This window comes from Mobula hypostoma, chromosome 22, assembly GCF_963921235.1.
Source record: "Mobula hypostoma chromosome 22, sMobHyp1.1, whole genome shotgun sequence".
In the NCBI taxonomy this organism is placed as follows: domain Eukaryota; kingdom Metazoa; phylum Chordata; class Chondrichthyes; order Myliobatiformes; family Myliobatidae; genus Mobula; species Mobula hypostoma.
Window position 1 is genome coordinate 22,781,206 of NC_086118.1, and position 14,797 is coordinate 22,796,002.

General features: G+C 38.9%; 1 protein-coding gene across 1 annotated transcript in view; it reads right to left on the minus strand.

Moving 5' to 3' along the window:
• The window catches only part of LOC134360211 (heparan sulfate glucosamine 3-O-sulfotransferase 3A1-like), a 193,568-nt gene extending 182,034 nt beyond the window's left edge, over positions 1-11,534 (minus strand). Inside the window, exon 1 of the mRNA XM_063074283.1 lies at positions 10,710-11,534. Within this exon, the coding sequence (XP_062930353.1) occupies positions 10,710-11,239 (530 nt within the window). The 5' untranslated portion in view covers positions 11,240-11,534. The remainder of the gene's footprint in view (positions 1-10,709) is intronic.
• Between the last annotated feature and the right edge of the window lie 3,263 nt (positions 11,535-14,797).

Sequence of the window (14,797 nt, forward strand, 5' to 3'; positions counted from 1 at the left end):
AGTGACTTTGACCATTGAACCATTGTTGGTGTCAGACAGCTTCTCAGAAACTGTTGATCTGCTAGGATTTTTACATACAATAGTCTCTGGAGGGAGTGGTGTGAAAAACAAAACAAAATAATAATGGTGTGAAAAACAAAATAAAACATGTTAGTGAGCAGCAGTTCTGTGGGCAAAAACACCTTGTCAATGAGAGAGGTCAGAGGAGAATGGCAAAACTGACTCAAACTGACAGGAAGGCAACAGTAACTCAAATAACCATGTGCTACAACAATAGTGTACAGAAGAACAACTCTGAATGCACAACACATCAAACCTTGGAGTGAATGGGCCACAGAAGTGTAGAAGATCACACCAGGTTCCACTCTTGTACCTAGTAAAGTGACCACTGAGTGTATTTCTAACGACAACGCAATATATGGCAAGAACCATATATTTGGCAGTGTGTTGAAAAGCAAGGATAGTAAGGTTGGAGAGAGCCAGCCTTGGATAACCAAGGAAATAAAAGAAGGCATCAAACTAAAAGCTTGTGCATACAAAGTCGCCAAGAGTAGTAGGAAACTGGAAGATTGGGAAAAGTTTAATAAGCAACAGTAAAAACCACTAAACGAGCAATAAAGGAAGGGAAGCTAGATTATGAAAATAAACTAGCAAAAAATATAGCAATGGATAGTAAAAGTTTTTATAAGTATATAAAGTGGAAAAGGGTGGCTAAGGTGAATGTAGGCCCTTGGAGGATGAGAAGGGGAAATTGATAGTGGGTAATGAGGAAATGGCAAAGGCTTTGAATGACTATTTTGTGTCAGTCTTCATGGTGGAGGACTCATCTAACATGCCAAAGAGAGATGTTATGGATGCGATGGGAGGTGAGGACCTCGATACAATAGCTATCACTACAGAGGTAGTGCTGAGCAAACCTGTGGACTTGAAGATAGTTAAGTCTCCTGGTCCTGATGGAATGCATCCTAGGGTACTGAAAGAAATGGCAGAAGTTATAGTAGAGGCTTTGGTGATGATTTAGCAAAATTCTCTGGACTCTGGGCAGGTCTCGGCGGACTGGAAGACAGTGAATGTCACACCACTGTTCAGAAAAGAATGTAGGCAAAAGGCAGGTAACTATAGGCCAGTTAGTTTAACATCTGTAGTTGGAAAAATGCTTGAAGCTATCATTAAAGAAGAAATAGTGAGGCATCTGGAAAGAAATGCATCCATTAGGCAGATGCTACATGGATTCAGCAAAGGAAGGTCCTCATAGACAAACTTACTGGAGTTCTTTGAGGATATAATGAACGCAGTGGATAGAGGGGGAACAGATGGATGTTATTTACTTGGATTTTCAGAAGGCATTTGATAAGGTGCCACATAAAAGACTTATCCATAAGATAAGGATGTATAGAGTTGGGGGTGATGTATTAGCATGGATAGAGGATTAGTTAACTAATAGAAAGCATAGAGTTGAGATACGTGGATGTTACTCTGGTTGCCAATCAGTGGAGAGCAGTGTGCCGCAGGGATCATGCTGGGCCTGCAACTGTTCACAATATACATTAACAATCTGGAAGAGAGGACCTAGTGTAGAGTATCTAAGTTTGCTGATGATACTAAATTGAGTGGAAAAGCAAATTGTGCAAAAGATAAAGGGAGTCTGCAGAGAGATATAGATAGGTTAAGTGAGTGGGCAAGGGTCTGGCATATGGAGTACAATGTTGGTAAATGTGAGGTCATCCACTCTGGAAGGAAAAATGAAAGATCAGATTATTACTTAAATAGTAAATAACTGCAGCATGCTGCTATACAGAGGGACTGGGGAGTGCTTGTGCATAAATCACAAAATACTGGTTTGCAGGTGCATCAGGCTATCAAGAAGGCAAATGGGATGTTGGCCTTCATTGCTAGAGGGATTGAATTTAAGAGCAGGGAGGTTATGCTGCGACCACACAGGGTACTGGAGTACTGTGTGCAGTTCTGGTCTCCATACTTGACGAAGGATATAATGGCTTTGGAGGCAGTGCAGAGGAGGTTCACAGCGATAAGGGGGTTAGACTATGTGGAGAGATTGCGTTGTCTGGGAACGTACTCGCTGGTGTTCAGAAGAATGAAAGGAGATCTTATAGAAACATATAAAATTATGCAAGGGATAAAAAAATAGGGGCAGGAAAGTTGTTTCCAATGGTAGGTGAGACTAGGGGACATAGCCTCAAGATTCAGGGGAGTAGATTTAGGATGGAGATGAGGAGGAACTACTTTTCCCAGAGAGTGGTGAATCTGTGGAATTCTCTGCTCAATTAAGCAGTGGAGGTTACTTCAGTAAATATATTTAAGACAAGGTTGGATAGATTTTTGCATAGTAGGGGAATTAAGGGTTATGGGGAAAAGGCAGGTAGGTGGAGATGAGTCCATGGTCAGATCAGCCATGATCTTATTGAATGAGGGAGCAGGTTAAATGAGCCAGATAGCCTATTCCTGCTCCTATTTCTTATGTTCTTATAATTTACCAATAAAATTCTGCATATTAATATACACATCTATAGAAGAGATCAGAAAGCTGAGTGTATTTATAAAGATGGCTTATGTTTAATATTGTAACTTAGTATATTTGAATTGTCTTGTTCGTAAAGATCATTCATCTTAAAGATTGCATTGGCATAGAGAAGAAATTGGAATTTTCTCCTTTTATAGAAATAGCAAATAGTTCAGAATTACATGAACTGACCATGTCATTTCTGACTGCAAAAGAGACATGGGAATTTGAGAGAATCTTGTGTGCATTAATAAATTAGAGGTATGCCTACAGTTAAATGTAAATTAAACACTGTTAAGTTGCAATCATCCCGCGATAAATACATACTATATTTAAAATGTTAAAGTAGAATGCCCTGGCTAGAGACAAAACACTTTAAAAACCTATTAGATTAATTTAGCTGAGATGTTCATCTCTACTTCAATTACCCAAAAACTGTCCATTGGTTCAACAGAGATCTTTCCTTCAAGAATATGTTAGAACTTAGCGCCCTCTAGAGTCAGCTGCGACATCTCTGGGCAGATCAAGAGGCAAGGAATCAGTTTAACCAATCAAATTACAGAATCCTCACAAGTGAGTATATACAGAAAGCAATGTTATAATGTTATGTTGGGCTAACTGCCCAGTCTTCAGACCATGTCTAAACTATAGGTTATAGAATTAAGGATAGCTATGTTTTCCTCTGGAGGTCAAACTTATTTATTTATTTAGAGTTACAGCGTGGAAAAGGCCCTTCTGGCCCTTCAAGCTGCATGGCCCAGCAACCCCTGACAACTCTGATTTAACCCTAACCTAATCACTGGACAATTTAAAGTGACCAATTAACCTACCTATTTGGACTGTGGGGGGAGAACTGGAGCACTCAGAGAAAATGCAGGCATTCCACAGGGACAATACACAGACTCCATACAGAGCAAGATGCTCCAAACTGTAATAGCGTCATTCTAATGCTACGCTACCATGGTACCAAAATTGTATGAATGCTAAAAATGTTTCTTTTTATCTGTAAAACTTAACAAGCATGAAATCTCATTCATCAGAAGAGAATTAATTTCCAAATTTAATCATATATACTTTGTGTTTGTCTCCCTTAATGACATGTCAATATTTTAATTTATTTCATTTTCTTTGGAGTCATTTAAATGTTTTATTTTACTTTACACATTGCTGGCAACTTGGCTTCATGAGGCAACATCTATGTAAATAGAAACAGAGTCCGCTTTCAGGTTGCAGATTCTACATGATAAAGTTTGCTGAGAACTTTTCATAGATCCTGCCACACAAAGCCATATGTGCGTTGTGTGCAAAGCAGTAAGTAAAATATAATAATATAAATAATGTTTAAATTATGCCAAAGAAAGTAAAATAAAGATTAGAATATAGTTGTGGTATTAAAGGAGACAATTCTAAAAGGATAACAGGAGGACTTTTTTTTCTTGTGACTATATTTTTCTGTTATCTTATATGTGCTGTATGTGCTTTCTGCTGCGTCTTGTACCTTGGCTCTGGAGTAATGCTGTTTCATTTGGCTGTATTATGGGTATTCATGTATAGCTGAACAATAATTAAGCTTCAACTTAAAAAAGTTATACTGAATAAAAATACTACTTAAAATGCTAATTAATTATCTTCTGAGAAATGTATTTCTATGTCTGTAAAGTTAAGCTTTCAGGACCAGAGTTTTCGTTCAGCAATATATTTCACAGATTACACTGAAGAAAGCAATACTTGTTCTACAATGTATACATCTTAGTCAATTAGCTCACCTTATGGCATTAATTTCTCTGCATATTCTGTAGCTGAAAATTGAAACAGTGCATCTTGCGGAGAAGCAAAGTACCAATGGCATCAGCTTCCAGATACCTATGTTTTATGACACCTGTCCAGATGCCAGCAATGCACGTGCTGATGACACAAGCAGTTGTCACTTTTATCCCAATGCAATAATGAATTGGTACTGACAACTCCGTTGTTATTTGTGTATTAAAGTCCAGTTCATTTTATCTCACCATGGGTTCTAAGATGCAAATACCTTCGTATGCTCTACCATTGTTTAGTTACTAATTAACTTGTAGATGAATTGATGGTTATTGACGCACACACAGTTCTTGGAAGAATGATACTGATAAAATGGAAAGGGCAGGGCTTGGCCATGAAAAGCTATTTTTCACATACTGAATTTTAAAAAAGACTTGTTCTGGATCTTCATGAACTGTACAAACAAGCTTGTTTTCTTTGTTTGGGTTTCAATTTAAATTACAAATATGCACATCTGGTTTGGCTGAATCAGAAAAGCAACTACTTTTCTCCAAAATGGAACAGGCGAACCACAAACCACAGTGCTCTGAACTTTGCATGTGCCTTTCCATCTCCACGTATATTTATCCATTCCACAGCTGGTTCTGCTTCATATTTCAATATTACTTGCAAAACATTCTAAACTTAGGAACATGATAGGGCTAAAATCATTTAGTTGCTGTAGTTTTTGCTGTTTGCTGTCATTGCGATAGTACACTTAGTTCTGAATAGGTGTTAACCATGTAGTACAAACACAAAAAGTTTTTTTCTTGATAACAAAATTCAGCACAACCTAAAGTATACTCAGTGGTTGCTCCTGCACCTAATAAAATGGCCACTGAGTGTACTTCTGTGGTCTTCTGCTACTATAACCCATCCACTTCAAGGTTCAACATGTTATTTATATACACACATTCTTTCTCTCTCTCTCTCCTTTTTCTCCCTCTGTCCCCCTCACTATACCCCTTGCCCATCCTCTGGGTCCCCCCCCCCCTTTCCTTCTCCCTTGGCCTCCTGTCCCATGATCCCCTCATATCCCTTTTGCCAATCAACTGTCCAGCTCTTGGCTCCATCCCTCCCCCTCCTGTCTTCTCCTATCATTTTGGATCTCACCCTTCCCCTCCCACTTTCAAATCCCTTACTAGCTCTTCCTTCAGTTAGTCCTGACGAGGGTCTTGGCCCGAAACGTCGACTGTACTTCTCCCTAGAGATGCTGCCTGGCCTGCTGCGTTCACCAGCAACTTTGATGTGTGTTGCTTGTATATTTAGAGTTGCTCTTCTGCACACCACTGTTGTAATGTGTCATTACTTGAGTTACTGTTGCCTTCTTGTCAGCTTGAACCAGTCTGGCCACTCTCCTCTGATCTCTCTCATTGACAAGGTGTTTTCCCTCACAGATCTGTCACCCACTGGATTTTACTTTTGTTTTTCGCACCATTCTCTGTAAACTCTAGAGACCGTTGTGTGTGAAAACCCCAGGAGACCAGCACTTTCTGAAATACTTAAACCACTGCTTCTGGAACCAACAATCATTCTAAGGCCCAAGTCACTTAGATTACATTTCTTCCCCCATTCTGATGCTTGGTCTGAATAACAACCAAATCTGTTGACCATGTCTGCATGCTTCTATGCTTTGAGGTGATGCCACATGATTGGCTGATTCAATATTGGCATTAACGAGCAGATATACAGGTGTACCGAATAAAGTGGTCACAGGGTATATTCGAAACCCAATAGCATAATTCATGATTTACACAGTAAAGTCAAAATAAACTACATCATACTGATATCATACACCTACATATATTTACGTATGTTGCTTCAATAATACTTAATAAATACTAGAAATGCGTAAAATTAGAAGACCGATTGCATATCCTCTTTCACCATGCATACTCACAAGCCAAGGCTCTTATTACACTACAACAGAAGTAGATATTGTTTCTTCTTAAACTTGTTTTCAAAGCTCTAATTGCCTCTATTTGAAATGATTGACCTGTCTGAAGAGAAAATCTTTTGCTCCCTTCCTCCACCCCAACCCCCACTTCATATACAGACTACCTCCAATGAGAGCTACCCATTTACACCCATACAGTGAAATTAATTTTGGTTGGTAACATAAAAGGGGTGAAGATAGATCAATGTCTTTTCCCGTTAGCTATTGTTCACTTTGTGCAGCTGCCCAGGACGGTATTGTCCATGTTGCTTCATAACAATTCAATCACACTTATTCAGAAATGGACCATGTAATAAGCCCTGAGATATTTTGTTATGGAAGTTTTTTTCTTTTGAAAACTGTGATAGCTGTTAAAATAGAACAGTGAATTAATGAAGATGCTAAAAATATAGGCAGATTGATAGCAATCACCATGTTGGAAGCAGTACATATTGTTTGTCACAATGAAGGAACTAGCTCTAGATGTGGTTTCTTCAATGCCCAATGTAAAAACAAAATCAAGATTTCACCTCCTGTGATCCAGAGCACAGACTAAAGTGCCATGCTTCTAGCCTAAGGAGGAACAGCTTATGAAAGAAGACACAGTGAAAACAGAAATTATTAATTTCTTTGTTCAGAGCAATATGTATATATGATGATTTCCCACATCTTACAATATTTATGAAATCCTGGCCCTAACTGACTGTGTACAAAAAAAAATGTCCAATCTCAGAGTAACGTCAGATTGAATACACTGGGAAAGCAGTTTTGAAAAACTTCAAAATGTTTTCAACAGCTCCCAGATTTCAAAACGAAACAGCATTGAATGAGGTTTTACAGTAGGTTCTTTTTAAGGAGAGCCAGAGAAATTGGTGTGAATTATTGAAAATTTAAAATAGTTAAAGTGTGACTCATTTCATCCATTATATTATGGGGTGGCATGGTTGCACGATACAGATGACCTGGGTTCAGCTCCTGCCACTGGCTGTAAGGAGTTTGTATGTTTCCCCCCCCCCTCCCCCCGTGACCGTGTGGGTTTCTTCCCACCAGTTGGTGGGTAAATGGTCATTGTAATTTGTCCTGTGATCAGGCTAGGATTAAATCCTAGCAGCATGCTGGGTTGTGTGGCTCAAAGGGCCAGAAGGGCCTATTCCACACTGTATCTCAATAAATATACGAGCATCAGAAATCTTTTCACTGATTAGATTTGGAAAGAATACAAGATTCTGGATTTAGCAATTAGTTGCCTCCCTCACAGATTGCAGACAGTTGGGAGTTTCAGATACAACAAGATGGAGGAAGTTGGGGCAAGTACTTCAGTTTCCCCTTTTACGCTGATACCTGTTGCCTCAAATTAGGAAAAAAAACCTACAATCAAAATTATTGCTGGTATGGCACGTGAAAAAAAACAAGATAACTTGAAGTCAGTTGACAGGAAATATATACCCGCAACAACTTTTTTTGATAGAAACTTCATTTGACTTCCTAAAGTGATGAGGTTTGAGGAGTTAAAGCCAAACATAGTCTTAAGATTAAATAGAGTTAGAGACAAGCACTAATTGAATAAAAGATGCCCTGATGCTACTGAAATTCTATGTGTAATGGCAAAGATTTTATTCTTAATTAAATGCAAAAGGTTGATGTAAATCTACTTAAAGTAAACTTATACAGCCTACTGCAATCATTGAACAAGCAAAATAGATTTACTCAGAGTATAGATTATAGACTGAGAGCAAAGCAACACAAAATTGTGATGCTGAAACTCCATTGCTGATCAGAGGTGATGCAATTACAAGCTGAGTTAAGGAGTTATCAGTTTAAATTGGTTAACTGAAAATGTAGGCAAAAATGGGAAGCAAAATCTTTTAAGTTGGGAACTTTTCTGCAAATATTATATAGATACTAAATAAATGTAAATTAGGAAAAAAGTGATAGATGGTTGAACGCTAAAATAAAAGCTTTCATACAATTATTAAATAAAATCTTTTTACTGCTTTCATGGCAAAAGGAGGCGATATAAGTTACAATCCTCTAAGATTACTGTCATTGATCTGAATAAAACTGAATGATGGACTCAAGATAGGTGACCATATAAAGACACACACACAAACACACAGCTCTAGAAGTGAAACTGGTAGATCAACAGCTTTTACAACTACTTTCTAACAGTAAATGTAATTAATTTCAACAGCTGTGAACTGTTTTGAAGAATATTGTTAATACAGAACTAATAAATTAATTAAATATGTCAGTTCAAAAATTATGATATTGAAGTTACCCAAGAATAATGTAAACAATGGCTTGTTTCTGGCAAAGCAGAGGGGTTCTGAAATTAGGGGACAAATGTTCTGGATCTTCCAGCCACTTCTTACATCAAGAATAATGTGAGTTCTTGGATTCAATGAAAGCTCCCGTATTTCATTCTGTAGCCCATTCTAGCAATAACTTTAACCACCAGGCTGAAGGTGCAGTAAAAGCAGTTATTTCTTTCACTCTTCTGACTCATAACCAACATGTCCATATACTGTTATAAATATCCTGGCTACCGAAAGAAATTAAAGGAGAGGCAACTGAAAAAAAAACGGTATTTCAATTCTCTGAGAGGTCTTCTCACATAATTTCTCTTACTCCATTTATCATCATGAAACGCAACTCAAATTGGAACATTTTCCAAACAACAAATTTTAGATCAGGTTCAACTTTCCTACAAGTTCTTACAGTTTCAAGCAACATACCTCATTTAATGCATTCCAAACTTTTTGAGGGCGGACCTAAACTTTCAAGATATTTGATTCATGCTCATTTAGGCAAAATTAGGCATTTTCAATACAGAAAAATAGGAAATATATAAACAAGAAATATTTTGTATAATATTATTGAATTAGTAAATAGAGTCTTGTATGTAACATATATCAATCATGCCAATACAGAATATACAGACATCAAAGAATAAAATTACAGGTAAAGATAGACACTTTAATTTACTTTGTACTGTATTAATGACCATGCATGGTGAACTACATCCATGATCGCACCTCCACTGTTTACAGGCATAAATATGCAAATTACAAGTAATATTAAACTTTTCACCTAAGATAATGTTCATCACAGCTACTCCAAAAATTAGGGGCGCATAAATTTTGTTTTAACAAATATATTTCATTTTTTAATTAATGAAATAATCATCAATATGTTGTTGTTTAATAAGTGTTGGTGACATTATTAATGAAGTGTTAGAAGAATTATGACATTTAGCGTTTGTAGGGTCTGAATTTACTTCAGTAAAAGAAATCTTTGCTTCAAGAACCTCAAGTCTCGGAGTGTGAATTCAACTCATTTTGATCGTAGTTCCTTCATGTTAAATTGTTTTGATATGAACCATAACATTACCCTGCCTAAACTAATCTTACCGCTCTACCTACTGAATTATTGCCAGTAATATACTTCTAATCTACTCAAAGGTCAGCCAAGTTGCTGCTGTTTGTTGCTTTGTTGGCTGATTTAAGAGATAAAGGTGCTGCTAAGTTTATGCACCGGGAGAGCGAACACCAAATTCCCTATAATTCTTACTCTCAAATAACCAGACTGACTGAAATTAAATGCAAATGATTGGCAATTCGTTCAAAGTTAGTTATGTGTTCCCTTTGATTAGAGATACTTTTAAGATAATCTATAATATATATATTATATATATTAAAAATCACGTGAAAGGAAACGGCTAGTAACTGGCGGCGGCCTTACGGCAATGAGATGAAATCCTGAAATTTAAAACAAAACTCAAAAGAACTAGTGTGAGTTTTAATGGAACACCCACATTCTGCGCTCTGAAAACCAGCCACTTTTTCTTCAACAGCCCAAGTGAAAACAACTTACTAAAAAGCAACTGCTGCTTAAAATACACATTCTGTAATAGGAACGCATATCATTCACGCCATCCCACCTCAACTCGCCTCTAACCAATTTAGTTTCCCGCAACAGTGGCAATATTTTTGTAATATCTGTCAAAACGATCTGTCTGTATATTTTTCTCTGCCCATAGCCAGCCCTTAGTGGTCCAAGACACACAAAACAAACCAACTGGATGCAGTATATTCTGGAAGTTGACGCATGGTGCGCAAGTGAAAAGGAAAACAGCCTTTCATATTAACAGAAATGTGAAACCTTCTTAAATCCGCAAAGCTTTTGATACAAAGGCAATTAAAACGTGAGGAGAAAATGCAACGAGCACGCAGTATTATGCACGACTTTCAACCAAATTTGTGTCGTGGCGCAAACATTATATTGCAGCAACGTGGGCATTAAGGAAGTATTTTTGTTTATAAGTATGTTCTACTCTGGAGGTTAATTGCTCGTGAATGTTTGTCAGTCGGGAGATTTAGATCAACAAGTGATTGCTAATGATAAACCGGCTTAGAGCATTTTGTTTAAGGTCTGTCTGGTATGATTTGCCTTTACCTGTACCAGCGGAGTCCCTTTTCGTAGTGTCGGTCGAAGAAATGCGGCTCTTCCCCCACGGCCCTGATGTCGGGGTGGACCCGGACAAATTCGAGCAGAGCCCGTGTGCCTCCCTTCTTCACCCCGATGATGATCGCTTGCGGGAGCTTCCTCACCCCCTCCTCGCTGAAGCTCAGGGTGCTGGGCGGGTTGCCCGCCAGCGACCTGCCGATCCTCTCCTGCTGCTTCACGTTCACGGACTGTAACTGCAGCCTCAGCTCCCTGAAGTACTTTTCAGGGAGCTCGCCGTTCAAGTAACCCTGCAACTGGAGCTTCTGCAGCAACCTCTTCCTGCGAAGCGCCTGCCACTCGCCAAAGTCTCCCGCCAGGTAGTTTTCCTCTGAGCCACGGACGGGGCTGGACATGGTGTGACAGAGATCCGTCAGATAATACAAGAAGTACAAGGACATCATCAACGAGCAGAAGATGACCACAATTTTCCGGCACACCGTCGTGGGAAGAACGTCCAAAAACACTGTGAGAAATGCCATAACGTGTAGTAGTCCCCGGCGCAGGAAAATACCATGCTAAGCTGACATACTCCAATCTAGTCATGTATCAGCTTTGAAGAAATATTTTATTGATGTGTGTATGTATATGTGTGAATATAGATGTATCCGATCATTTAATATGTTTGATACTGTCAATAAAATAGGTGCCCCGGTTCTTTTTATATCCTCTTAGTTTCGCGGCTCCGATCTTCAGCCGCTCGCCACTCTACGCGCTGGTGCATTTTCCACCGTGCTCACCCTGCGCGCTGTCACGGCGCATTGCTTTCCTCGCTTTGATTCATCCCCACTTTCCGCCACATGTGTACAAATGTAGCAAAACTTCTCCAGCCCCACGCGTGACAGGCACCCGGCACAGCCAATGAACAACTCCGCTCCAGCGCCGGCTCTGTCCCAATGCGAAGGCAGGTTGAATCTGTTGCCCAATCAAAGATGGGCGTGGGGGCGGATCTAAGCCATGAAATTGCGTCGAGCTGCGAGGAGCCGCTCAGAAGCGGAGTGGGTTGTGTGTTAGTGGTGAGTCGACAGTCGCCACCAGCCACCTGCCTAAATTCTCTGAACCCCGTCAGCTATCCAAGGTTTCCCAAGTGGACTGCAAGGAAAGGGCTTCAACTGTAAAATACGCTGGGATATGGCGCAGAATGAAATAGCTATTAAATAAGGAAGCATGATTGAATGGTACCTAAGGAGGAAATCAGCCCCACCCCGCAGTAACTGAAATAAATGAAACGCTCTCTAAAGAAAATTAAATAAAAGTCTTGACGGGCCACTTCCGACGAAGTTTGCTAATCATGGGTTTGGAACATTCAGTCCTAAAGCGATCTGAGGAGGGTGTGCTCCCGGCTCTCGCAGTGCCGAGGCTTCCCTCTCCCGTGTGCTTTTACACGGCGCGGTCCGGTGTCTGCCTGACCAGTGATTATAGTTGTTGTCACCAAGGTGGCGGTATCAGCCCAGCCGCCTGACTTTGAAGTTTCTCCATTCTACTAGAGAAGGAGCTGCTCGTTCTATCGCTTGGGCTGTAGGAGACTGTAAACAGCGGCCGGAACAAGGCGACGTCTTGTCAGATGGGAAGATAATTGATTTTATTTAAAGCAGCTGCTTTATTGCACTTTAATATATCGCAAATCGTATTCGATTGCTGGTCCCTGCGGGCCTTCACCATTAAACGGTTGGGCAATAGACGCCGCATTGTACAAAACAGAGTGCTTTAGGCAAAGTACAAAAGTGAGGGACGTTCGAATGACTGTACACGCATAGATGCAACCAATTTTCATTAACTTCCACTGTTATTTCCCTCAGAGGCTACACATATAGTACAATTCAAAGGGAGGATAGAGAGCGAGGCACTTTAAAACTGAAATATCTTATTAAAATGGGCAAAGGGTTTAAATAACTATTGTATAAAAATCACAACATGGATTATGTATAACTTCTTAACGTTTATGTATATATAGGAGGTCCCAGGAAAAAACTGAAAAGTCCATGTATGATCTGTTGCGTTAATATAAGTTTCTGTCGCCATCACGTTTTCTCAGTCTGTATTCCGGACAATTAAAGTGTTTATCACAGAATTATAAATACGGTCTGTAAAGTGGGGATATACGGTACTTCCGCCCAATTTAATTGGATTTGAACTTTCCTTCTTCAACAGCAACAAAGATAAATAGATGTTTTCAAATATTTCTAGTAAGTCTAACATAGATGCACACCGCTACCCCCCACTAAGCACTGCGCAGTGAGTAGTAATCACGTACTAATTGCTATATATGTTCATGCTCCGCAGCTATTTAGGTCATATTTATTAAAATATAAAACACAGTCACATCTATCAAGGACGGTGCGTCGGACGTATATTCGAAGAGTGTTTTACCGGCTGCCTGAACATTGAAAGCAAAATCGATTAATGTACAAATACGCGTACGCTCGGGTCTATCCGAACCAAAACTTTAAAACTTTTCTTGTGATTGACGTCAGAAGTTGGGGCAACAGAGATTTCTGAGACCATTTGTAAGGAATTGTGTCGCGTGAAAATCAATATTAAACAGTCGGGAACATATGAAGAGGTTAAACGCTGACGACTGGAACACCAGAAATTACGTTTCCTCTGCTATCAATTCTCAAATCCAATTGTATCAAAGCGAGCTAGGAAAATGGGACCTAACAGCCTTTCTTCAACCCAATCGTTTCTGGTTCAGTTAGTTTCTGTCCAGTTTTGTTTAATTCTGTCACTTGTTGCGTGTTAACATCTCGCTCTCCCACTTAGTTGCATCAATTTAGCCTAAGTTTTGTGCAAACCTCATCACGCAGCCCACCAAAGACGATCACTTTTCTTATCTCTTGCCTTGTTAAGAGCTAGATCATTTCTTCACAAGTGAAACAAGGACACAACCAAATGTTTCACATCTGCTGCCTTAATTTTTTTTTTTGGGGGGGGTTGTTTCTTCTGCTGCTTTCTGGAGGACAAAATTTGCATGAAAATAGCGAAGTCAGTGCTTCAATTTGTCCGCACATCAATGCCCGAGAAAGGAAAGCAACCCAAAAAACAGCGACCCCGGCTTTACCATATGTTCAGGGCCCGTAATAATAGGGCGAGCCAGTAGTTAACAAATCACCTCTGTACAATTTATATTTTTAGGACGGAGAAGATGAATTGTGGGAACTACTGTCCGCGAGTTATTTCACAACAGTTTGCACAAAAAGGTTTATTATATATTTATTTAGTAAAACCATGCTTTTACTTTGTCACTTTATTCAGCGGTAGGATTCCATTTCACAAATTATGATTATGTCATTACATTTACATTAATATTTACAGTAGTCTTTCTAGTTAGCTTGTCACTGTGTCTTCCGTTTTAAACACCAGACATTTTTCTGCCAAAACGATGAAGGATTTGATTTCAAATACATTGAACTCCAAAACATAATTGTTCCTTTCACTCAGTAAAATTTAAACTCAGTAAGTCATCACTCGAATTTTTAAGACGTTTCAGTAAGAACTTGAAACTTCAAAAGTTTATGTTTAAAAGCTAGGTACGGCACGAAGTTTATATTATTAAATTATTACTTTTTAATTGTGCGGCGAAGTCAAATGTAATTAGTAAATGCGATTTGTGTCACTTATATGACCAAACTTTCTAACGTAGATTATAGGACGACAAACTGTAGGCACGTTGCGCTAAAATCAGTACATTCAAACGATGTTTTTTCCCCATCATTTATTATAAGCTATAGAACCGGTGTATGTCGGAAGCCTCGGTCGTATACTTCAGACCATCTGGAAAGCGCGTTAAATAATGGGGCTTGCAATCTTTTTTTTTCAAACTATCGAATAAACTATCTACGATTGCGAAGAACTATTAAATTTAAAACCGCTGTGAACTATTGATATTTAAAGTGGATTCAGTTATTTTAAAGCAAAGGAATTTTCTTATTTGATTAGTTATTTTAATCATCTAATTACTGATTGGGATGTTCTCTTGTCGCTGATAATTTATTATGGATACGAATTTATAATCCGGCTGCATTTATTACAGAAGCCAA